At 36.9% G+C, this 27,267-nt stretch overlaps 1 protein-coding gene across 6 annotated transcripts in view; it reads right to left on the reverse strand.

Annotated features, from left to right (window-relative positions):
- Dop1a (DOP1 leucine zipper like protein A) overlaps positions 1–27,267 on the reverse strand; it is an 87,372-nt gene that overhangs the window by 19,684 nt on the left and 40,421 nt on the right. For 4 of the 6 annotated variants that reach the window (XM_051207675.1, XM_051207706.1, XM_051207683.1 and 1 more), the window contains 16 exons: positions 26,548–26,656; positions 25,134–25,254; positions 24,556–24,675; positions 22,841–22,955; positions 22,472–22,501; positions 21,633–21,866; positions 15,684–16,302; positions 14,630–14,904; positions 13,259–13,411; positions 11,188–11,285; positions 9,787–10,046; positions 6,567–8,553; positions 5,477–5,588; positions 4,875–5,057; positions 3,773–3,898; positions 1,182–1,316 (listed from right to left, as the gene is read on the reverse strand). In XM_051207675.1, the coding sequence (XP_051063632.1) occupies positions 1,182–1,316; positions 3,773–3,898; positions 4,875–5,057; positions 5,477–5,588; positions 6,567–8,553; positions 9,787–10,046; positions 11,188–11,285; positions 13,259–13,411; positions 14,630–14,904; positions 15,684–16,302; positions 21,633–21,866; positions 22,472–22,501; positions 22,841–22,955; positions 24,556–24,675; positions 25,134–25,254; positions 26,548–26,656 (4,677 nt within the window). The remainder of the gene's footprint in view (positions 1–1,181; positions 1,317–3,772; positions 3,899–4,874; positions 5,058–5,476; positions 5,589–6,566; positions 8,554–9,786; positions 10,047–11,187; positions 11,286–13,258; positions 13,412–14,629; positions 14,905–15,683; positions 16,303–21,632; positions 21,867–22,471; positions 22,502–22,840; positions 22,956–24,555; positions 24,676–25,133; positions 25,255–26,547; positions 26,657–27,267) is intronic. The other 2 variants (XM_051207713.1, XM_051207691.1) reach the window with 1 other exon arrangement.

A 27,267-nucleotide genomic window follows, 5' to 3' on the forward strand; every position in this document is an offset into this window, starting at 1 on the left:
CACTGAGAGAGCTCCTAAGAGGGCTGGGGTACAGCTCAGTGTCAGGGCAGTTGGCCAACATGCATGAGGCTGAGTTGAATACTTAAGACCACAACAAAGTAAGATCACTCACTACCAACAAATACCTTTTCTTTGGGCAATTCAACAAGAGCAAAAATAATCAAATGTTTTAAGATATATGTAATACTTCCTAAGGATATGATTATACTTGTTTGGCATGGTTCAAAGTCTCACTTTTGTGGTTGGTAAATCTACAAAATTAAGGACTTGTAACATTGCCTGGATAAACCAGAAAAAAAAAAATAGAGATGTTCCTAACTTCATACATGTAGATCTGTTTCCCAGCTAGAGACTAGAATGTGAGTGAGAGACTGTCACAACTATTTCCTGTGGTCCTCTCAAGGGACAAGTGAGGTTTAGACAACATGGCACTGATATGGGCTGTTAGATAATGACAGCTAACACCAGATGTCAGGGAAACCAGGATAAGCAGTGATGTAAAATGTGACATAGAACCATTTTTGTCAAAATGCCACGTGTGTTAATTTTGAGATTAGAGTGCTCTTACCTGAATGTGCCCCTGGATTGATTTTTTTTTTTTTTTTTTTTTTTTTTTTTTTGTGTATGCTTACCTGTTTGTCAGCCTGTGTGTGTGTCATGTGCCTTCCTCCTGGGCTGTATACCAGAAAATAAAAGTATGCTGCATCTGTCTACTACTCATCACATTCTCTTTACCCTCTCAGCATCCTGGTACCTCTCTTCCCTGGCTTTGAAGCCCAGACCTCACAATCACAAAGCATAGTTTCATACAGTTTCAAGAAACAATGTTGTGTGGAACAGTGATTGTGGCAAAACTTTGGGAATTTACAGAATTGAAAACTCACTGGAAAAGAAAGCATCAAGGAAGCAGTGAAACCTACAAAGTGTTCTTCTAATGGATATAAATCCTTACTAGGAGTCTAGCCCCACAGTTCCCGACACTTCTGATGTACATATGGAGAGAAATACAGTTAACTCCTTATCACTGGCTTCAGGAATGATTAGACAAGCAAGGAACTTCAAGTTTTTTATGAAAAGAGTGCCGTGTAAGAATCATAATGAAATTATTATATAAAAATTATTTCTATTTAATCAGCTCCATTTCTGAAACTGAATTCTAAAGAAAAGCAAAGCTTTCTTACCTTGTCCTTGGCTATGGCTGGAGGCTGCTTTAAAACTTCTTTCACTGTCTGGATAACAGTTTCTGCTCTCATGACGCTGATGGAGCGAACCAGTTCTACTAGTAAAAGCTGTTCTTCACTGGCTGCAGGGATCACCTGAAGAATACATCACAGCCACAGCATTTATGCTGGGATGTGGATACATAAATCTTTTAAAGAAGTCACAGAAGGACTACTTGATGGCCCTTTTGTTTTGTTTTGTTTTGTCAAGACAAGGGTTTCTCTGTGGCTTTGGTTGCTGTCCTGGAACTAGCTCTTGAATTCACAGAGATTTACCTGCCTCTGCTTCCTCTCGAGTGCTGGGATTAAAGGCATGTGCCACCAACACCCGGCTTTATGTAGCCCTGGCTGTCCTGGTACTCACTCTGTAGACCAGGCTGGCCTCGAACTCACAGAGATCTGCCCACCTATTCCTCCTGAATGCTGGGATTAAAGGTGTGCACCACCACCACCTGGCTTATGGCCCTTTATTAATATAAACATGTCCCTTGACTACTTCTGATAAAATTTAATTTTTAAAATTAATACCTGAATCTTACTTCATAAAAATCAAAATCATGGCTAGTAAGATGAGTCAATGCATAAAGGTATTTGCCATCAGGCTGAGCACTGAGTTCAACCTCCAGGGCACACAATAGTGGGAAGAGTGAACTAACTCCTGTAGGCTGTCCTCTGACCACGACATGTACACATTCACACATAAACAAAGAAATTAAATTAAAGTCAAATAGGGCAAATCTGATAGAGAAATTAAAAACCAAACCCAATGTATCAGGGTCTATTTTACCTACCATATATCTTAAACGAGCCAGCTCCATTTTGCTACTTACATTCTATTATCCATGGAGTGTGATTTTGTTTTGTTTTTTGGGTTTTTTTTCCTTTGTTATTTTGATGCTTTTTCTTTTTCCAAATTCAATATTAACAACTGAAATCTCAGTCAGAAGACAAAGATTTAACTGTCTTAAACAGTTTTCCCTACTCTTCAGAGGAATTGTCATGATCTCACTTATATACAGCCCAGGAGGCAGACACATGACACCCAGGTTCAAATGACTACTCAAGGCTGATGTAATTACACTATTGCCATTTCCCTCTTGTACGTTGTTCCCTGGGAGGTACTGCGAAGCTTGTTTTGTCTGTTTCATTTTTTATCAAAAATTCATTCATGAGGTTGTCTGCTGGTTTCCACATGTACAGACAGCAACACACACACACACACACACACACACACACACACACAAATACACACACAAATTCATCCCTAAAACTTTTGTCAGTGGTGAATTTCCTATAAACAAGTATTTAAAGTTTTCTTTTTGTTGTTTTTTGTTTTTGTTTTTGTTTTTGGACAGGTTTCCTCTGTGTAACAGCCTGAGCTGTCCTGAAACTCACTTTGTAGACCAGACTGGCATCGAACTCGCTGAGATCCTCTTATCTCTGCCTCTCAAGTACTGGCATAAAAGGTGAGTGTAACCATGGCCTGGCTTTAAGTTTTTATGTAGTTAATTTCATATATTCTCTTCTTCCTTTAAGTTTTTCCCTGCCCCATTTAAGACGCTCTTGCTTGGGGGTCTCTTGGGTTTGCTAGGACTGGAACTGTAGTGCTGTTATCCAAGGTCAAAGTGATATTTCCTTCTTGTCATCTTGTATAAAGAGTGAACTAGTGGCCTTGTATACTAATGGCACAGTACATGGCTGAAAAAGACTTACATTCTACTTCATGTATTTGCTTCTTTGTTTTGTTAAAGAATTAAGATACAATGGCTTTTTAAAATTTTTTTAAAGTTGTCTTTCTCCTCCATATGGAAGCTACTATTAAATCTTCATATGCAAAAATAATGTAATGGCAGAAAAGTTTTACTTTTCTTACTTTAGGAATGACAACACATATGTAATGTGGAATCAGAAAGGAATGACAAGTCAGAGACTTGTAAGTACATCAACCATGCATTTTGTATGAGACTAAATGATTTAACAGCATTACTACTCTAATATACTACGATTTATTCCCAATATAAAATACCCTTTCTAGATTTCAAACTCACAAACAAAATTTTCACTCATACAATCCAGTCAAAACCAACATAGGAATCAAAACCAACATAGGAATTATACTTAGAGAACTATTAACTACTTAAAAGACATCAGATAAAGAAAAACAACAACAAAGATGAAAACTTTCTCCAATCTTTGCTTTCTTTCTTTTTTTTATCCCAAGTCACTATATTAAAAATATACATTAGAATTCCCACTTGAAATTCAGTGACAAATTTGATAACATAGTTTCACTAACACCTTTTTTTTTCCCATTGCTGAGGTTGAACTCATGGCCTTGTGCATGCAAGCCCAATGCTCTAGCACTAAAATACAACCTTTCACAGTTGATTCCAAGTTTTAATAAAAACTTTAGACAATAAGTCATTACCAAGAGCTGTAGACAAGCTTTTACTTTTCCAATGTAACCTATGGAGAATTTAAAAATCAGCACATATAAAAAGAAATAAATATGTTTGTACCAAGTACCACATGTTTAATTATGAATATAATACCTTGGCTCGGGAAGGGGTTTTGTTTTGTCTTCTTTCATTCCACACAAAGGCAATGGCAGCCATGAAATGAACACCATGATTCATTGAAATGGGTCCCAATAATTCCAGGATTTGTTGTCTTAGGTTCTAAAACAATTTAAGTATTTTTACAAGTAAAATAAAACACATGAACATTTACAACTAGATAAAGCATTTAAACCTTTCAACAACACAATAGCTCTCACTGGGCATGCATGGTAGCACATTTTCAGCAGTCTGCAGGCTGAGACAGGAGGATCAGGAGTTCATACCAAGTCTGGCTTCAAAACAGGAGTTACAGCCATGAGTATTTTAATTTTAAAAGGAAACAAAATTTAAAAGAAAACAACTAGACAAATTAGTTGTCTATAAAATAACAACTCATCACTGTGATTAGATACTAGAAAAACACAGTAGGAAGTAAAGTTTTATTTACTTTTAAATTTTTATCCATGCTGTAATTATTATTTAGAAGCCTCTTTGCCATTGATGCTGCAAACACACTATGAATAACTTTACTTTAGAATTTACTTCTAGATTAGTTTATTAAGTCAAAGACTATGAAACTTTTGAGTTAGTGCTTTTCTATGTTACACAGGCTGTCCTGGAACTTGCCACATAGCTCAGGCTGGCCTCAAACACAGATTCTCTGATTGTGAGCCTAGGATTATTAGCATAGGCCACCATACCAGGCTTGACTATAACATTTTGGATTCTTGACTATAAAATTTGGATTCTGTCTAATAGAAATGTATCTTCTACAAATATCCAGAAAAATCAAGCATATACAGAGAGAAAGTGGATTAGTTGTTGGTTAGGGTTTGGGATGGGAAAAATAAGCAATGTAAGCAGGCACAAAGAATTTTTCTGTAATAAAAGACATAATTGAATTGGACTGTATCAATTTCACAACCTTTTAGATTTGTCTTAAGATCCTATTGGTTTGCGTCCCTTAAAACAGTTAATAGAGCTGTGTACTTCTCAATGTGCATGGGATGTCACTTAACTACCTAAGCTAGCATACATTTTGAATAAAGTCCTACAATAGACACTGTGCTCTACAGATGAATGTGAATCAGCTAACCTTTGTGGCTCCCAGATTGATTGTGGTAATGGATGCAGATGCAGCGACTGCCATCTTTTCTGAGGCATCAGCCTGGTGCAGGATGCTCCAGAGCAGAGTCACAGAGGACATGATCATGTGAAGGATTGAGAGGATTCCACTGCGAGCTTCAAACAAGTGTTTTTGGTCTACATTGACCAAAAGCTATTAAGCAGAAGAAAAACAGTTACTTATTAACAGGAACTTACTAAGTGAGGCTGGTCTTTTTTTTTTTTAATTTAATTTTTTAAAATATATTTATTATTTTTTCTTATTTTACATATTGATCCCAGTTCCCTCTCCCTCCCTCACTCCCTCCCCTACTTTCTGACCCCCTCCATTCTCATTCCCTCCCCCACTCCATGGGAGGGTGATGCCTTCCAGGAGGGATCATCAAAATCTGTCAAGTCCTTTGAAGTAGGGTTTATGCCCTCCCCCCTGCCCCCCCCCCCCCCCCGTGCCTCTGGGTCAAGGGAGTATCCCTTCATGGGGAATGTGCTCCCAAAGTCCTTTCGTGAACCAGGGATACATCCTGGTTGTGAGGCTGGTCTTTAAGAAGACTGCAAATGCCTTTGAAGTCTTACTTGATGATACTGGGTGGTTGGATCCAATAGGCAGTAATGGATAATGGCTGTGATTCCCTCCAACAGAGTTAAAATCATATCTGGTGGAATAACTGATGCTATCCACAAAGGCCTAAAAAAAAAAATGTATAAAACAGAAGGTCTGTGAAAAGCATTCTTTATAATTTACCACTAGTTAATGCCCAGCACATGCCAGATACACAGTAGGCACTCAATAAACATGAATAATAATAAAAGAATACAGCAGGGCTTACTACTCCCTAATCTGTAAGTGAGCTGATCTAACTGTACCAGAGTTTTGTTTGGCTAAAGAACAATATGTACAGTAAACAAATTTAGCCTCTGTGAACATCCCTTACTGGGGAGTGCTAGACACATCAGCTGAGGTTTTCCTAGAGGAAAACCAGACACCAGTCTACTAAACATTTGCCTAACTATTCACAGATCAATTTTGAATATGGCTGAGACAGAGTTTACCATCAAACCAGGAAAGCCTATACCAAATTAGATGGGGAAAAATAGTTTAAAATTTAAATTAACTTCAGCTGCAAATTAATTTGTATTTAGGTAATACACTGGAAAAGGTCTGGGGAAATTTTTTTTTTTTTTTTTTTTTTTTTTTTTTTTTGGCAGTTGAGGTCAAAGGACATCTAGTTTAACTTTGATCCTTGAAAGAAAAAAGAACCGCTTCCTTTTCATATCTATTCTAGATCTCTTTTATTGATACTCAATAAAATCCTAGAGTTGAGCTTTCTTACTTTTAAAAATGGCATACTATTTATAACATACTGGAAAAACACTATTTCATTTAGTCCTAGTTGGGTTTTTTTTTTTGTTTTGTTTTGTTTTGTTTCTTTGTGGCAGTGCTAGGGATCAAACCGAGGGTCTGCTGCAGCTAAATTGCCATTCTAACAGAGCCACACCCTATGTTCCACTCAAACCATGACATTTAAGGAGACATATCTATTAAAAATGTCACTAACAACAAAATTTAAAAATCAATCCTTACCTACTATCAGATAACCATGTTTTGTATTTGTACTGCTGAATTAGTGTCTAAATTGACAACAAAGCTAAAATCAATCATTACCTACTATCAGACAATCCTGTTTCGTATTTGTACTGCTGAATTAGATTGTCCAAATTCCTGCAGAGCTGTAGTGTCACAGAAACCACAACTCTCTGTAGAACTTTTCCCATGTAAGGCAGAGTAGATGTGATCAAGCCAATCCACTGTGGATGCATCTTACATGCACAGTGCTGATGCAAAGCTCTGATCACTGCACAGAGGAACATGCCTTGACATGTGATTGGCTGAGCGTGCAAGTACTGAAGAGAAGTCATGGGCTGATGGGGACTGATGTGTTCCAGATCAGACACAACAAAATCAAAACCTGCTTCATTCTCTTCAGGAATCGTCATCACCCGGTGTTCTAGAACAATTAGCCTCTGAAGCACCCTAAGAAGCTGTGACTGGAGTGTGCTGCCATTGTCAAATTCATCCTCTGAGAAATTGATGAGACTGTCTTCTGAGAAGCCTTCTTCCACGGCAACCATATTCTTACCTGCGATTTTTTCACTGTGCCATTTTTGGACACTAAAGATGGATGACAACAAACAATGAAGAATCACTTTCTGAACTTTGCACTTAGACAGCATATCAGAGATAAAACTAGGGAAACCCTTTGCAGAGCTTTCTATTACTTTTGCTAGCTCTGTAAAGAGGAGAGTCAAGATTTCTATGCTCATCATTTGCATGTTTCGATTGCCTATTAAGTCTTGGGTAGTGACCTTGACATGAGTTGGGTAATGACTACGCATATAATATAAGCAGAGAGAAATAAGAATTTCGATGTACATGGAACTCCGAAAGTTATGATTTGAATCCACTGGAATGTGACTATAGAAGTCTTTGCCCATAACAGATATTCGGTGTCTGGCCAATAGATTCTGAAGCAGTGATAGCTGAGGAGTATAAGCATTGTTTACACTTGTGGTTGAAATGGCATTTACAAAAGCAATGGGGTTAGTTTTCAAGATGGATTTGATGGCAGAGAAAGCATACAGAGTCCTAGATGAGTCATACAACTGCAGGTACAGGAGCACATGTTGGTAGAGGGGGTGGATGTTGAAATGCGGAGATTTCCGTGACCCTGGAGACCCCATGTCACTCTCAATTTCAGAAATTTCACCCTCACCACAGCTATACCAGTTCTCTAAGTCCAGGCCATCACTGAAGAACACATTTGTTTGTTTCACTTTCTCACTTGCTGCTTTTTTTTTGTCCTCATCCTTTTTTCTGGCAAGCTTTACTTTGGGTTTTGCACCAGGTTGTTTACCTGATTCCTTAACAATTGTTTCTTTCTCTGAGATTTTTTCTGATAACTTTTCTTTGAAGCTAAATTGAATACTACTGTGACTCCTTTGTCTAGATTTGGTTTCTGTGGAAACAGAAGAATCGTTGAGGGTCTGTGCTGTTCCTGAAATGCAAGGTGACGAGCTATTTCTGGAGATTCCATTGGCCAAGCACTCAAAGCCTTCCTCTGCAGACACAGAAAGAAACCGTGGGCTGTCCTCACTCAGCTGAGCATGCTCACTGTGCTGAGGGACCTGATCTTCACTGTTCATGGCCTCTAGATTTGCATCTAAATCACTACTCTTGGGCGGCAGAGACTCTATTTCTAACTCAGATGTAACTGATGCAGACTCTGCTTCCAGGCCACTCACAACTTTACATATCAAGTCAAAGACGACTTGCTGTACATCATCATCTGGGGAGCTTGCCTTTGCCATGAGAGAATCCTCATGAGCAGTCACATTTTCAGGGTCAACTTCGTAACTGAAGTTGTCTCCGGCAGAAGACTGAGAACACCCAGAGTCAGAGCTCTGAAGTATTTCCATCTGTTGATCTGGGAGGTCAAAATCAGAGACAACCATTGGGATCGTCTCACTGCTGGTGCTTAGGAGGGAGAGTCTGTCACTCAATGGATTAACAGTGAGGCTGAAGTTCTCTATTTCATCCATAGTGAGAGGCTTTTCACCATTTCCTTTTGATGCAATGAGTTGTGCTTGGCTTACTGGCATATGACAAATAGTAAAGAGAAAAACATAAAAGGTATTAAGATAACTAAAATATAGAAAGTGTAGCAAATACAAAATCTGTAATCATTATTTTCATTACCAACTTGTATCCTCTTGATTAAAATTTTAGTTTAATATTTTCTGAGAACTTTTAAATAAAATGATCATGTAGATGATTGTTAGAATGTATAACTTAATGACAAAAGCACATTTAACTGACATAACCTAAAGTTTCAAATTTTTTCTCTAAAATAAGACATTCTTTAAAAATACAGTTTAATTTACATTTTACTCTTTATATAATATTTCTCTTTACTTATGCTGATCTAAAGTTTAAATAATATATAGTTTAAAGTATCAATAACTTCCTAGTATTACTATAAATTCAACACATATTTATGAACTATCTAGCACTGTCAGATTGGAAACCAAGAGGAGTTTAAAATGAGTAGGGGACCACAAACACATTTTCTTTTCCATTTCATAAAATGTAGGGCAGAAAAAGTTTTGGAAGTTTTGGTGCTGAATGCACAGTAAAACCAAATGCTGCCAAAAGTCCTGGTTCTCGGAAGTCTGAGACTTCTCAGAGGAAAAAAAAAAAAAAAAAGAAAAATGAGAATTTGGCAATGGTTAAAAACTGGCCAGCAGAGTGCTGCCACCTGAATGTTTTGACAGTAAGCGGGGTAGTGCAAATTCTTAGAACACCCACAGGAAGCAGTCTAACAGCTAAGTTGAGGACTCAGAACTTGACAGAAACACACTGGTAATGGACTAGAAGCATGAGAGTTCAAAAATTCACCATTTACCAGCACAGGACTGAAAGTCACAGCCTTTTGAGAATGACTGGTAAAATAAAAGATGAGGAAAAAGAATTATGATGTATCACATATAAAATATGCATTATAGGTCTCCCATTAAATATTTACTGAGCCTTTTTAGGATCTGGGTTGATACACAAATTCAAAAGTATTTCATAAAAAAACAGAGTGTCTCTGACTATACCTGTGGCCGATTCCTCTTCTGAGAAAGTCAATGTATTAACAAGATCTAAGAGCTCAAAGATAGTTGCTGATTAAGTATAATTTGACCCATCTAGATGGGACTCTAACAGATAAGGATGGGAGGAAATAAGACATGGAAAAAAAATCCAACACCCATTCTCTGTATGGTCAGACGTCACTTATTTGAATAACTTAAGTCTAATTAGAGGTATATTTTGTGACCTTTACCATTGTTGCAGGTAAAATTTTGTATGAAATGTTTGTCACTTTCCTCTCCTGGGTAACAGGAAGTCTTACTCCAATAACGCTCTGCTTGTACCCGCTGCACGGAAACTCTCTGAGTTTTTGGATGAAGCAGGAGCAGTAACAACGGCTCTAGCACTCTTGCAATGTCATGTCTTTGTAGCACCTGGTTCAGCCAGGCTTGTCCCACAGAGCTAGTAGAACCATCAAGACTATTAAGGCTATCTAACATGATGAACAGTGACCTAAAATAAACACCAGAAATTAAAACAAAGAATAAAACACTTTTAATTATAGTATGAATTTTTCTGTAGTTAATATCTTTTGTAGTTAATTTTCCAGTTAAGAAAACATTTCCCTCTTTTTATATACTCACACTTAAATATATTACAAGTGTATATTACTGTTACAAGACAAATTTTACCTGTCTTGCCTAGTAACATTTCACTGATATCCTCATGCACTGAAGTTCCTGCATTTCAATGCTATTTTCATGATGGTAAGGTTTATTCTGTTCTCAATTCTCTCCAGGAGACAAAAGAATGAACTTAATTCAACTAATGACATCTCATAAAAGGTCTGGGCTATAATTTGAAATCAGAAAACCCAAGATCCAAATCCCTTGTGGATTCTTGAGTGAGCAAGTTACCTTTAGTGGACCTCAATTCCTTCTCTGTTAGATTAAGACAGGGGATTGTCAAATTAGAAGCTTATTTTTAAGGCACTTAGCTAAAGGCCTAGTTCATTATATGGATTGACCCAATAGTTTAATGGAAAATCATTTAAAGATGGTGCTGCTGGCTGAAAAGTACTGGTTAACACAAAGTTGGTTTGTAATCATAGATTTATGGCTACTTCTATAAGATCTGAAGTAAGATTACTATCTTCTGATACCTTAAGAATGTACCCTAGAATCAACGCAAATCTAGTTATCTGAAGCATGAATTACTCCATTTGCTTTTAGGTCTAGCTATGCACAAGCATCTCTGGAGACTAATAGTCTCTAATCCATGGAAAGGGTTTGGCAGTGCTTTCAGTTAAGGCAGAGGATTGAGAATGACTGATTAGTCTATCAACAGTATGAATATAGATTCAAGAAGGCTGGGTGCTCTCGGTATTCCTGTGAGCACACAATGGTGCTTGGTACATAACAGGGATTTGATGACCAGTGGTCCAATGCATGAAAGGAAGGGCACTTGGTTCTCAGAGATTAGAAATAAAAATCTGCTGGCTTGATAACACTATCAAGTATTTTACTGTAGCTCAGATTTTCTAAAGAACTAATCAATTCCCATCTTCTGTTCTAGACAAGCTTGAGAGAGAATTCCAGAAAAGGCAACAAGTAAGACATCCAGCAATAAAATGTGAATATAAAATGTAACCAACCTGTCAAAGGAACGTGCAAAAGATGACTTATTTATATGGAGATCTCTTGTTAAATGCCAAAGAACAGCAAATTTTGCATGGGCTTCCATCCTTATTTTCTGAGAAATGTGAGAGATTAAGTTATTCTCTACTTAACTGAAGATATTAAGTGATTTCACTAAAATCAGGATAACTGTTTACAAGTACTATATTTAATGACCATGGTACTGAAGTACAGACCATAATAAATTTTTTATTATGTTAAATATCTTGGATGCAGAATCAAACAAAATATTTGCATATAGACAGAAATATTTAACCTAAAGGGTCATCTCACCTGTGCTGGTTAGTTTTTACTATAATGTGATACAACCCTGAATCATCAGGGAAGAGGAAACTTCAAATAAGGCAACTGCCTAGATCAGATTAGCTGGTGAACACATCAAAGAGACACTGTCTTGATGGTTAATTGATCTTGGAGGATGCAGTACCATTGTGAAAGCATCCCTAGGCAGGTTGTTGTGGGATACATAAGAAAACTAGCTAAAGGTTGATGTAGTGGCATACACCTGTAACACCATCACTCTGAAGGCAGAAGCTGGTGGATTTCTGTGAGTTCCAGGCCAGCCAGAGCTATAGAGAAGAGACCCTGTCTCAAAAAAAGAAAGAAAGGAAGATGTAAGCATGCAAGCAAGCAAGTTAATTAACTAAGCATGTGCTTGTGAGCAGCCATAAAGGCAGTGTTCTTCCACAGTTTCTTGTTTGTGTTTCTGCTCTGACTCCCTCAATGATAGTGTGATCTGGACATACAAGACAAATAAATAAACCTTTTCCTCTCCTAGGCTGCTTTTTACCATTATGCTTTATTACAGCAACAGAAATCAAACTAGAACATTACCTTATCTCACTTTCATCAATGTGATTACTATGAAACAGAGACCATAGACAGCCAAAAACATGCATGCCATTATATCACGCATATGCAACACTTCTCTCTTCTTAAATGTAAACATTTAGTTTAAAAATTATTTTCTCCCAGAAAATTTATTATATTCAAATGAATTTCAAAAAAAGGACATGTATTTTAAATTCATTGAAAATATGGTGTCAGATTTTTATTCTTTTTTTTTTTTTGAGTATTGAGAATTTTAATATGAATACAGCTGTTTTTTTTAATTTTTTTTGTTATTTTACATATGGATCACAGTTCCCTTTCCTTCCCTCCCTCTTTTCCTCTCTCCCACCCTCTCATGTCCCCTGATTACCCTCCCCTCCCCTCCCACCACCTCCCCTCCCACTCCACATGTAGGGTGATGCCCTCCAGGAGGGGTCATCTACATCTGTCAAGTCATTTGGAGTAGGGACTTGAACATGGGTCTCAGCTAGAAGGCCTGAGCAGTCTAAGGGACCTCAGACAGTGGAACCAGGATGTATTCCTGGTGAACAAAAAGACTTTGGGGGCACATTCCCCATGGAGGGAAACTCCCTTAACCTAGAGACAGAAGAGAAAGTCTCTATTCCAGATTTGTATTCTTGTCCTCTGATATATAAAAAAAACCCTTTAAGCAAAGTTCTAACAAAAAAGATCTTAACTGTTAAAAAAAAAATCTACATGAGATAGGTTAGAAGAGTGCTTGGCTTAATACATGGTTTTCATATGATGCTTGGATTTATATATCAACCAATAGGAATATGTAAAAATCAGTATTTGAACTTTTTCATGGATGTGTATCCCTACTCAGAACTTCTAAGTGTTCTTACAAAGGAAATATGTTAAAAATAACAGGTACATCATTTACTGTAGATTTATACATAATGTAAAACAGAAAATAAAACACAAGATTTGATTTAAAGTTTGATTTCTGAACAATTGTGAAAGAATACGGTGAGACACAAATTTGAATTTAAACATTTTTTTAAAAGAATAAATGCTATTATTCTTATTTACCATTATGCTCTTTATTACTGATTATTCAGATGGCCAGGTGTAATAATTTTCCCAGAGAGGTTGCTTAATTTATCTTTTGGCATTATGTGCTTGAGTGTATGTGTGAGTGTGTGTGTGTGTGTATGCAGGATGACAAGAACTTACCTTATCTTTGTGGGTTAATTGCTGACTTATAACATCCTCACAGATGCTAGAAGAAGGAACCAAATTATGTAATTGATAAAATAGTTCCACACTCTTCTGATGGTGCTGAGGTGTCCCATCTCCCATCTGGTCCCATAATGTCAAGGCTACATGCTACAGAAAAAGATGTGAAAGTGACTGCATTATACAATCTTTATAAAAGTACGACTCTGCCGCTAACTTTCTGCCTAACTGAACATTAGAATCTTTTATGGTACATTAAAACAAAACAAAAAAAAAAACTTTTATTTTAGAGTTCTTTTACATGGATGTGTTTCACTTGCATGTATGTAAGTGTACCACATGTGTGCCTGGTGCCCATAAAGGGGAGAAATGGTTGTTGCATTCCTTGGGACTGAAGTTACAGACAGTTATGAACATCATTCAGTGCTGGGAATTGAACCTGGGTACACTGCAAGAGCATCAAATGCTCTAGTCATTGAGTCAACAACTCTCCAGGCTGATACTCCGTGTGTGTGTGTGTGTGTGTGTGTGTGTGTGTGTGTGTGTTGTGTGTGTGTGTGTATTTAAACCAGCATCATAACAGGCAGTTTCTGCATAGCCTAGATAAGAACTCTCAATTATTTTACTGATGTTTAATAAAATAACAACAGAATATAATCTGATACATCCTCACATCAAATTTAATTTTTATGAAAGTGTGCTACTGACTAAAATGTAATTGATCACTCAAATGTCTATATGAGGTTTTCTCCCTTTTTTCTAGGGCTGAGGATTGCAACATGGCCTCCTGCATGCTTGGCAAGCATGCTATCACTCAGCTATATCTCAAGCCCAGGGAGTTTCAGGAAGTCAGATTTAGAGCTACATGTGTGCTATCGTAAGTCTTTGATCTATACCACTGATTAGAAGGCAAGAATTAGGGTTTAAAATAATATAGAATCTACTCTATCAGAAGAAGAATCAGGGAGGGGGCAATGACTTAAAATCGAGTTTAAAACCTCCTGAATGTGTAATAATCCACATATAGGAGGCAGTGAACTCAGAGCTACTTGATGTTCTCTGTGAAGGAATCACCTGTTCTACTGTGGTAATCAGACTGTGCACTATTGTTCCTGAAGGACGTCGCACGTACATCAAAGGTAATCAAACAACACCAAGTCAGAACAACCTGTCATGGGGTTTTAGAAAAATAAGGGTTTACTCTACTGAAAAAAAGTATCACATCCACTCACTACAGAAATATCTACCACATAAACCGGCATTCTTGTTTAGTTCAAACTCTTTCCTCCCTTACTGCAGTGTCCCAAGTCAAGCATCACACACGTAAGCATTCTTAGCCATGTATAACCTGGATTTCTTGGAATTTACCTTGAAAAATTCAGTCTTCTCAGCTATGTACCTCAGATTGCCCTGTGTGAGGGGAGGTCTAATAACTACTGCTACTCTTCCTTGGTTTGGACTTAGGGGTTGAGCAGACTCCATGCTGTTGATATTTTCCCCAGTGACCATGGCAACAGATTGAGTCAGTCCCACCAGGTCCATGACTAGAGACACAGCCACACTCTGAACACTGAAATCACTTGCTTGGCTGCAAGCACTCATCAGAGTCTGGAGCCACTGTGGAGGGTGTGCATGTTCACAGTCTGAAACAAAAGACAGCATGAAACAGTTCATATAGCTTTAAAATAATTTCAAAATGACAATGCTACTTCATGTCTTAATCTTTTAAAACCATGGTTTCTCAAATAGTCTTTAGAACTTTGAAAATAAGGCACCAATAAGAATTTCATCAACTTTTTTGTTGTTGTTTTTGTTTGTTTTTCCAGACAGACTTTCTCAGTACCTTTAGGGCCTGTTCTGGAACTCACTCTGTTGACCAGGCTGGCTTTGAACTCACAGAAATCTGCTTGTTTCTGCCTCCTGAGTGCTAGAATTAAAAGCGTGAGCCACCACCACTGGGCTAGAATTTTATAAACTTTTATAAATATATATTTTCATGTGCTAAGTAATATAATCTAACTTCCTATCCTTAGAAATACTTTATTAACAAATATTATCTAATGCCTACTGTCCTACAGAAACACATGTGATGTCATAGAGAAAAGTAATGAAATAATGCTACATTGGTTCTCCAGGACTTTCAGTTTTAGTTTCTAGCTTTCAAGAAAAATGTGAAAGTCATGCAAATCACATAATCTCCTAATAGCAACTTCCCCATAATGATTAGATTTCATTCAGGTTGGAGGGATAGCTCAGTGAGAAAAGGCACTTGCCACCAAGCCTGATGACCTGAGTGCAATCCCTGGAAGGAACTGAACCTACATGGCAGAAGGAAAACCAATTCTGAGGGGTTGCTCTCTAATGCATGCACACACGCATACTGAATAAAATACTGAAATATAAATAGCAGAAACAACCTTACCAGTGTCAAGTTTCTCAGAATGTAACTCTGAGGTATGGCTTCCCTCTGCAATGTAGACTGGGAAACTTGAGCACTCTAGGAAAAGCTGACAGGCAGCAAGGAAGGCAGAAAGGTATTCTTTGGAAGTTTTTGGTGTATGTATGTTTCTTTCTTTTGCGTCCCCTTGGGAATCCCTATCCCATTTTGAAGTCTCTCTTTGCAATCTCCGGGGATCTCCCTGATGGTCTGCAGCCAAAGGTTGAGAAAGGGAGTCACTGTGAATGATGTAGAGGTTAATGAGTCTGGAAAGAAACTGCTGGACATACTCCAAGCAGCACTGCATTGCAGTCTTTTGTGCTGCTTTCCCACTTCGGGCTGCTGTACCCTGAGTGAAGGTGGAAGGTGGCTGGATAACGGTTTCTTCAGATCCTACTGTGGATGCTGTTTCTGCCTCTGAAGACGTGCTGCCAATTGGGATGGTGGCTGTCCCCTGTCCATTTAGCTCTCTGTCAAGATCATCAGTTCGGTCTGCTTGATACTGTATAAACTCAGTGAAGCCACTTTCTGATGATCGACTACTTGGTGGGTTTTCTCCATCTTCAAATACTTCAGTAGGATTTTCCATAGAAACTGATGATACCTGATGATTTTAAACAAAGCAAAAGGCTGTTGAACTGATGATACCTGATGATTGTAAACAAAGCAAAAGGCTGTTGTAGACTTATACATAGCTTAAGTTTATACTAGAATCAAAGCAGTTCCTGCATTGACTAATATGCTGCTGATAATCAATAGCAAACAGTAATAGGGTTCCAACGAATACATGAAGATAAACTCATTCACCAAGTACTTATTCATGAGTCATAAAATAAGGCTGGCTTTATTTAAGAACTTGATATTTCAGATAGGGTTTTGTCATATACCAAAATCTTAAGTGTCAAGAGTAGTGGCATGTACCACCACACTTGTTAGGTTCCTGAGGTAAAAATATATATATGTACAAATCTTTAGGATCTGTATCCTTGTTTCTAATGACTATTTCATATTTTTATGAAACAATCTTTCTTAATGTCTAAACAACGTATAGAATGAGAAATACAAGGTGAAAAGTGTTGCATTTTAGGTATTAGAAATAAAATCTAATGGAGGACCACGTGAGTGAGAATCTCTGTTGAAGTGTGTCAAGTATCATGGCATGGCCGTACACCTATGTTCCTTCAGTGAAGAGATACTCGGATCATATCACATTCAGATCACAGATTAGGTAATAGGAACAGAGGAAACAGTTTAGAATCTAGAAATGGTAATATAGACAAATAACCATTTCTGGAGTATGGGTGGGTAGCATCAAATATTGTCTGATTTTGTTTAAATAAAGCTGTGCAAACCATAAATATGTTCGGTGACTGTGACAGAGGACAATCTGAGTTAAGGTCATAAAAATGTTTTCTTGTTAATGCATGAACTAAGTATATCTACTTAAAGCTGGGCTTGACCCAGTGTTTCCTGCTTTAGTGGATGACACCACCATCCATTAAAGCAAGGAGGAAGGAAGCCTAGAGGCCACAGGTAGCACTTTCACCAAGCGTGGGAGTATGGTAGCTAAGGGTGTGAGCTCTAAGTCAGCTAAGTATGTGCCGTGAACTTTAGATAGTCTCCAAACCTCAGGTTTCTCATCTATGCACAGCAGTGTCCCCTTATCTGCAGAGAGAGAGAGAGAGAGAGAGAGAGAGACAAAGAGAGAGAGAGAGAGAGAGTATCCTAAAACTCTAGTGGATGCCTGTAATTGTTGTTAGTACTGATAACTTCATAACTGACTTGTTCTATATATACAGACCAGTGGTTCTCAACCTAAGGGTTGTGACCCCCACAGGAGTAGCACATCAGGTATTTATATTATGATCCATAACAGCACAAAACTACAATTATGAATTAGCAACAAAATAATTTTATAGTTGGGAATCACCACAGCATAAGGAACTATTTTAAAGGATCACAGCATTAGGAAGGTTGAAACCCACTGATATAGATCCATGGTGAGTCAGCACAGGAAGAGATTAAAAACATTAATCATACAGAACAATTCTAACAGAATAAGACTAACATGAGAGTGGACTCTTCTAAAATATATTCTTATAGCACAATCATCTTTCTTAAGATGGTGTGACAGTATGATGAGAAATGAGATGAATGATGCAGGCACTTTGTTGCAGCATTAACATAGCTATTTTATAAGGGTTGCTTGAATAAGCACACAAACAGAATCTATCTGATAACGAAGAAATAGATATCAGATTGCCTATGCCAGATAAAGAGATACTTCACATATGAAGAGGACAGTGCATGATTCCACCGTGTTACATACAACAGCAGCACACAATTTAGAACTTGAAAATTAGTACTAGAATTTTCCATATAATACATTAGGCTCACCATTGACTACTCACTGGCAACTGAAATTATGGAGATGGGAATGTTCATAAAAAGGACTACTGTAACAAAAATTTCTACATTTTACAGTTAGTTACAGGGAATCTGGCACAGTGCCTAGTGCTCAGCAAGCACACAATGTTAGTGATCACTCATTACTCTTAACTATCTGATCACTAGTGTCTCTTAAGTTATGTTCCTAAATGTAGTTCTTCATTTTCCCATATCTTGTTAGCCCAACTTAACACCACCTCTCACCTGCACTACAGCAGGTCTCCCCACATCCATTTTTGTTTCTCAGATCCACACTCCACACTGCAGCCAGAGTAAGTTTCTAAAACATGTATCTTATTTTGGCACTTGCCTTTTTTCCCCTTCTTTGTCTTCCCATTGCTCCTAAGACAAAGAATAAAAGCCTTAGTATAGTGAACAAGGCTCTGATAAGCTGGCCCCTGCCTCTCTTACACCTGCATCATCAAGGGCATAGCGTACTTTTCTGCCTTAGGGCCTTTGCCAGTGTTTCTTCCTGTCATGTTCTTTCATTTTTTACATTTTTCCACCCCAGCAATTCCTCTAGGGCTACATTTCAGGAAAGTAGTCCCTGACCCCTCAATAGGTTAAGTCACCCTCTTATCCCCATCCTAAGCTCCTACCTCCAATCTGTCTCCACACTAATCATTATATATACATTAATTTAACTGTTATTAAGTGTATAATCACTTGTGTCATGTGTCTCTTAGTTTGAAGAAAAGGGTTGAGAAGTGCAGACTACAGTTCCTAAAAGCTACTGAATGAACAAAGTAATCTCTCCATTTAAAAAACAGAAAACCAGAGTTCAAGCTGGGCATGGTGGTGCACACCTTTAATCATAGCACCCAGGATGCAGAGGCAGGTGGATCACTGTTAGTTCAAGGCCAGTCTGGTCTGCAAAGTGAGTTCAAGGATAGCCAGGGCAACACAGAAACCCTGTCTCAAACAACAAAATACAAACAACAGCAACAAAAAGAAAACTGAATTTCAGGGAAATTAAAATAAACTTGCCCATGGTTGTAGCAGAAAAGCTAAGTGGTTAACACAGGAGCTTTGGACAGGGTGATTTTCAACTGTATTATTTATTATTATTATTATTATTATTATTATTATTATTATTATTATTATTATTTAATGTGACCACAGTATTACTATGTAGAGCACAACTGTTCATATTATGATGTCAAAGTCCATAGTGGCTAGCAGATTTGCTTATTCTTCTGTTTTGAAAGGTTATTCACTATCTAAAATGATGTACTTTGCACAAAAGAAGACTTCTTCAGATAATAAAATTTTCATTAGCTTATTCCTATTTAATTATTTTTATATTAACACAAAGGATACCAAGGTAATAGAATTTAATATATAAATCAAATTAAACTTGCATATGTGGATAATATTTATTGATTTTGACTATATTTTGTGGCTATACAGTTATTTTATGATAAAGTTCTTACTAAAAATATACAGGGTATTTAGGCTAGCTGAGTAGACACCCAATATAAAGATATTATAAAAAGTACTTAGTGCCATGTGGCCAAACTAGGCTCACCATTGATAAAAGCAGCACCCATTCACATACATTTTTTAAAAAAAAAAAAAAAAAAAACCATGGTCTCAGCCTGAAAATATTATCAACTTTCAAATATCAACTATCTAAGATTATGCCAATGTACTTGAGTAGAAAAATAGGAAAACCATACATGGCTGGGAGCATGAAAGAGGAAGGAAGGAAGAACAGAAGAATGGATAGATATGGGATAGATACTCAATGTTAACAAGTCATTATACTTTAGACTATATTATTTAATTGTGCTGGATTTAGTTGAACACAGTCTCATTTACCATACCTATGATCATCAATAAAGATCCTCAGATAAACATGTAAATTTTTGCATATTGAACACACTACTGAAGAAATGGTAAAGGTATGCCTTCTCAAGCGCCCATAAGTCTCATTCAGCTGCAAACTAGTTAAATGACTCTTCATTTTATTACTAAGAAACGTCTTGGAGCACAATGTAAAGACAGTTCAATGAAAGAACTTTCCTACCCATGGTAGAGACAGCATATAGTATACATACTTGATGAGCAGGTTGGAAAAGACTAGAGAACTGGTCCCAGTTTATGCAGAATAACCCCAAATATATTTTAAGATGAGCAAATTTCATTTCATTATAAAGAATACATTAGTACAGAATGAGAAAAAATGTTTCAGGATTAACAGCTTGTAGGAAAGGCTGTACATACCACCATCAAATTTTGCAGGGAGGAAAAAGGTTATCCAAAGAAAAGGGGCAATTATACAACTACTCAATTACATACAACAAACCTGATTCTCCAGGATTTTCAAAGTCTCATTAATATAGTGCCAATATGACTATATTAAATGTAATTAACATGTAATTCAACTGAACATTTTCAAACTTAACTAGATTAATTTTTTTCATTTATTTATTGTGTATATGTGTTTGTGTGGGTGTGTATGTGAAAGTCAGAGCACAGCCCTTGAGAGTCTGTCCTTCCCTTATACCACAGGGGTTTGGGGACTGAACTCAAGTCATCAGGCTTGACAGCAAATGCCTTTAGTCACTGGCCCTTACTAAATATTTTAATGTAAGTCTGAAAGCAATCAAAGCATTGATTTTTCTATTAGGATTCCATTAGTATTAAAGAATGTTACTGGTACAAGACATACATTATTACATGCTTAGATATTATAGATACATGTGTGTATATGTACAAAGAGAGCTTACTTTTACCCAATTTCACAATATTGAGCATATGGGTACTTGAAAACAAACAAAAAAATGATTATAGATTTCAGGAAAAGCATGCTAAAAATTTGGTGTAGTGAAAGAATCAATAAAGCATATTCATAGGCCTGTTACCCACACCAATAGGTCATGCCTTTTGTGTTTACAAGATATTTACAATGCAGCTAATGTGACCGAGGAATTCAATCTTTAAAATTACAAAAGGATAGCATAGCTATTACCAAACTAAGTCTGTTTGTAACAACTTGGATATGACTGTAAATTTTCATATGTAAATTTTACAAAAGCAATACGGACCAAGAATTCCTGCTAAAACTTTGATAGTTGCATAAAGATGTACTGTAAAAATGAAATGTTCAGTATATTTTGAACACAGTACAAAAAAGTAAAGGATCAAATTCGTTTTCGTGACACCAATTTTATATACAATACATACTGAAATGATAATGTATTTGCTATATTGGGCTAAGTAAACTAATATCATCTGCTTCTTTTTAATGTGACAACAGAAAATTTTACATTTCTAAAATCAGGTGTCATACGTATTTTACTTCTATTGTAAAGTACTGACATAGATGATCAAACTATACAATGATCAAAAGTTAACAAGATTCTATTGCCAAAGCACTTCAATCTTAGAAAAAGTCACTGATATTTAGGTGACTTAACTCAAAAAATATTCTGTGCCGAAAAACATAACTGATTTGATACCAAGAACCCCAGCTAAAATTACCTTTTTGTCTTCCCATTCTTTGACTGTGCTGTTCTGCCCACTGGGAAACTGTACCACACTTCCAGTGCTGGCAGATAACAGTGGGGGCTGAACCTTGCTAAGGATCTTTGAGCAGAGCCTCAGAGAATCTGTGAGCTCGGACAAGCGTAATGTCTGGAGATGGCTTGTCAAGGCAGAAATCATCCTGAGCAGTAACTGGGGCAGGTGTTCTGTCTGGATTTCAATATAAGTTTCCTGGGAAAAAAAGAAAGTTGAAAAAAATTAATGTATAATATAAAAGTCATAGCTATTTTATTTTAATCTACACAAGTAAGGCTCTATTTCTGCTCATGTTGTATAGGTATCATGCTTCTAACAGTTCCAAGGCATTTTAATACTGATGACTCATATAATCTATATTAAATGTCTGAGGAGTTGGCTCAGTGAGCAAAGTGTTGCTGTGCAAGCATGAGGACCCAAGTTCAGATTCCTAGCACCCACATCAAAGCCAGGTGAGGTAGTGTACTCTGTAATCCCAGTGCTAGGGGACAGAGAGACAGGCCAGTTCCTGAGGGCTAGTAATCAATTAGTCTAGTCTAATTGGCAAGCTCCAGGGACCCTGTCTCCAAAAATTAAGGTGGACAGTGATTTAGGAAGACACCCAATGTCTACCTCTGGCCTCCACAGGAGCTGATATTGTCCACAGGGCAAAGAAATCGTCACATAACCCCCACCCCCAAATTATCATCTAAGTACTTCAAGCATTATATAATTAAGTACTGGTTTTATGAGCTATATTAATGATATTCTAATGGAAGAGAATAAAATCAGTTAAAATAAAAACAGGCTGAATGCCATACCTGACACAGCACCCTCATACTTCTAGTAGGCTTCAAAATGAGAAAGCAAAGAGTTGAGGAGAGAAAACACAGGGAAAACATTTCTAACAGTCTTCATGTAATAGAAAGCATTGTAAACAAATATAAATGCAGCATCAGAATTCCACCCACTAAACATGAGATTTTTACAGCATGCAGTTAGGAAGTAGATTGCATGTATTCTATACATACATGCCAGGAAGACAAAAATGTTATGGTAAAAACCTATGCCAAAGGAAAAACCTTCAGTTCAAAGATGGAATTTATGTGAAGATGACATTTATATTCAACATAAAATATATAAACTATGTTCTTTAAGTTCCTTGTTTGTTTTGACCAATAGAGTCTTACCAAAGAGACAATATCCAACAAAAAATCCACCAGTAAGCAGAAATTAGTCAGCTGTAACTCAGATGAGTCACTACTGTCTCCAGGCCCAACCTGAAGTCTGGCATGCAGTGTTCTCCTAAAAGGAAAAAAAAAACTTTATCAACACACTATCACATGATAGGAAGACATGTGACTATATCACTGTCTTAACAAATAAGGCCCAAGTCAAGACTGGGACACACAGTAAGTAATGTTCATTCCTGTTTCCTTAGTACACCATCACATTGCTTTCATGAAAAAAAATCTCAAAGTGAGGTCCCTGTAATTCCTACTTTGTGATTCTAAGTGTTCTGGTTATAAAACACTTGTTGAGATTTGATCTGCAATCACCATGGATATGTCTCCTATAGGAATGCTTTTTTATTTCATTTCTAAACTGAGTCACTTGGTTTATAATGTGTTTGCTGTGTTGCTGTTACACCAACATATGTCCATCTCTGGAATTCAAGGTCAAGATCAAACATTATGTTTTATAGGAAGTCCCTTTTGATCCAAGACAAATCCCAAGAAATACTAATATTAATCCATATTAATCCTATTTGACCAAACATTGCCGTATACTCTCAAGATAAAATTATATAATACTTGTCCAGCAAGGAACATACACAGATAGAGAAATAAAAACAACTAATGGAAAGTATGGGGATAGTAACTGTAAGATGAGTGACCTCTCTACAGGATCATTCCAGAAGAACAAAGGAGGTAGGATATATACAGAATAGCACAGTGAAGGCTCAGCAGCACAAAAGATGGTGAATGTTTAAGAAATAGTTTAGGGTAGCTCAAGAAGCATGGATGTGTATTGTGAATATAGAATACTTAGTACAGAAGGGTGGGTATATGTGTAGGAAATAGTATAGTAAAGTGGAGAGAAGATACTCATAATTCCTCTCCATCCTTACACCTTAACCTATGAGACATTTTCAATTTTTAATTTATTCCCAGGGGCAGACATGTGCATATCTTACTTGTCCTACTATAAAGTCCCTGATGTCAGGGACTATCTGATATGCTCAGCACAATGCTTTTCAATTGGTTGCTCAACATCTGCCAACTGGACAAGCTAGAAAATCCCTAAATCATTAAAGAGATTCATACACATTTTCATTTCTAAATGCTGCTAGACTCAACTTTGTACATGCCTACTTTTTGACTACATGTTTCTCATGCTTCAGCAGTCAACTGGGTGTGAAAGAACTGTGTTTGAAGTCCAGAATAGAGATTTCACTCTGCTTCAAAAGCACTCTAGGGATTTCAGACTGTGTTTCAGCTTTTCTATCCTAAGGTGTGATGTGTTTATTATTGCTCATCAGTTACCATATGGGATGGTTCTGTTTCTGAACACAGAGTGGCCCTATTAATAAATGGGAATACGTCTGAGAAATTGTGATGATGCAGACTGCTATCTTCTCCACAGCCAATCACAGTGGGGCTGCTGCAGGTCAGACACATAAACACTCTTATCTGTGCGGGCGAGTAGATAATCACCTCTAAGCTCCTTTCCAATTCTAAAATTATATGACCAATGACTTTTGTATCCTGGATTGACAAGGTAAATTTAGATTATGGGTAAAGAACAGTTTTCAGTAGGAGTAAAATATACAAAAGAACATTTTAAAAGCTAAAAGTTAGCTTTGCATGTTACTACACTGTAACAAATGATGCAGTCAACCTACCGACAACATTCTTCAAACCAGCGTGCAATGTAATCCCACATATAATAAGGTTCAAAGGAATTAAAGAGAAGATTCGCAGTTTTAATCAGCTCAGCTGTTTTCTTGTTTTCCCTTAATTTACTAAAAAAGAAAAGAAACCAAATAACTAAAAATATTGACATTTCTTTCAAAACTGAGTGCAGTGTTACTGAGGCAGTACACATTACTACCCACTGCTAGAATATTGTCTAGGAGGCGGAAGACTGGAATGGGAATAATCTGTTCCCACTCTTGGAGCCAAGTGCCTTTCTTTCCCCACTGACTCATCTCATCAGTCCCACTATTCAACATTAATTTCCCAAAATGATATGATTAAGAACCATCAAGCATCAAGTGGTGATTGTTGTCTTATTTAAAGTAATAATAATGATAATACTTCATACTATGAAAGTGATAATTTTACTACAATATAAACTTTAGAGTAAGATCATTAGCCATTACTAATAACCACACTGTATGAATTTATATACTAGAGTCCATTCCATAAGCATTCATAAATGAGGCCATTTTTATGTCACGCTTAATTTCTAGTAATCTACCTGCTTAACTGAGCATGGTCCTTGCTGAAGGGCGGTTCCATCTGAAGATCCAGTTCTGCTTTGCACTGAGAATACAATGTTCTAAACACCTCAATCAAAACATCTTCTAGAATTACAGGTCCTGAAATTAATATACAACAAATTACAAGCAGATATTATTTATGGCGAGCAAATAATGATGACCTGAATATGGTCCAATTAAAGCACTCTATGAGATGTTTCCCCTGGAAGCTAAATTTTGAAACATGGTCCAATAGTAAGTAATGGGATAAGTGTCCATTTAAAGTAAAGAGTCACATTTAAAGTAAAGAGTCACATTAACAGAAGTGACAAAAATCAGGAAAATTGGTTAAATCTGTTACCTTGGATAGGCTCTTCAGTTTTTGAGTCTTAGTTTCCTCATGCTGAATGAGGAGAATATCACCAGCCTTATATGACTTTTTTTTTTTTTTAATGTATACAGTGCTCTGCCTGCATGTGTGCCTGAAGGCCACAAGAGTGCACCAGATCCCATTAGGGATGGTTGTGAGCAACCATGTGGTTGCTTGGAAGTGAACTCAGGACCTCTGGAAGAACAGCCAGTGCGGTTACTGCCTGAGCCATCTCTCTAGCCCTACAGGACAGTTTTAAAGATTAGAGAAACATCTGCAAGGAACACCATGAAGCTCTTAGAACTGTCCAGTAGATGTTGCCACATCAATACTTTTGCTAATAACTCTCAACTCCAAAGGATAAATTTGACTGCTTCACAGTTACCACTATCCTTTGAAAAAAATCCTCTGCTGCATCACCATCACAGAATACCTCAAAAATGACCCCGCTGAAGTTCTTGACACAACTTGCTACTTTCATAATTAAAAATTTCACTTTTAAGAGTAGGTGAATTATATATAGCATGTGGCAAAACACTTGAATATAATTAGAAAACTGACATACTTTATAAGAGACAATTGCTTTTTCTTAGTTTATGTTAAGCACTACAGTTAATTTTATAAATCTGATATATAATAAACACACAATGAAGAAAACTACAGAAAGCAACAGCAACAAGAAGCCTATGAAAGAAATATATAACTCAGATTTCTGTTCAGTCCTAAGATTCTAACCTAGTTTATGTTAGCTCAAAACATTTTCACTTCAGTGAATAATGATTAAGAGATGAAATCATGTCTTTTCAAAAAATGGCTTTGCTGTCTAATGCAGTGCAAGGCATAGGTCTGAATGCCAACAAAGGCCAGTTACACATCTTTAACTTCAGTGAAGAAAATGTTGAGAATCTGTGTTTAAAAGCATACAGCAATTTCCCCAATGTCTTCAACTTACTATTACCATGAAACAATACAAAAGCACATGTCACTCTGAACAATACAAAAGCACATGTCATCCTATGTTTTGGGACAGCAGCGTATATTACCTAGCTCAGGTTTGTCCAATAAACTGATTAAAATCCGAAAAGGTTTTAGATCCTGCATGAGAGTGCTTTCTTCTCCAAATCCATTCACTTGTAAGATTCCAACCATGGCCTTTAAAAAAGGAAAGCATACCAATGACTTAGGCATTAGTGGTATCTTCAATAGAAAAACTATTTTTAACCATATCCATGAAATGTAGATTCACATCCCTTATGCTATTCTGACTGATGTCTCTTTCTTTGCAAGGAAGACAGATGCCAAACTCATCTATCTAAGGAAAGTAACACACTTCAAGTATTAGTTTGCTGTTTATTTTTGAGAAAAGGCCTCACTATAAAGACTGGGTTGACTACAAACCCACCATTCTCCTGCTTCAGTTCTCTGAGTGCTCGGGCTACAAGTGCATACCATCAATCTAGATCATGATTTTTCATTGGAAAAAAAAAAAAAAAAAAGGTCAGAAGTGTATTGAGAATTCTAGTGTTGGCCCTCTAGATGAAGACTTCTTTTAGGACATGAAATTCAACTATGCCATCTTATCACCAAGGCGTATGGGAAATAATTATCTTCTTAGTTATTTAAAATTCAGTGCATTAACTTTCTTCATTTGAAAATGCTTCAAGCTGGGTTTATGGTACATACCCGTAATCCTAGCACTTCTGAAGCTGAAGCAGGCAGATCCAGAGTTCAAGACCAACTAAGCTACACAGCAAGATCCTATC

This window comes from Phodopus roborovskii, unplaced genomic scaffold, assembly GCF_943737965.1.
Source record: "Phodopus roborovskii unplaced genomic scaffold, PHOROB, whole genome shotgun sequence".
NCBI classification, from domain to species: domain Eukaryota; kingdom Metazoa; phylum Chordata; class Mammalia; order Rodentia; family Cricetidae; genus Phodopus; species Phodopus roborovskii.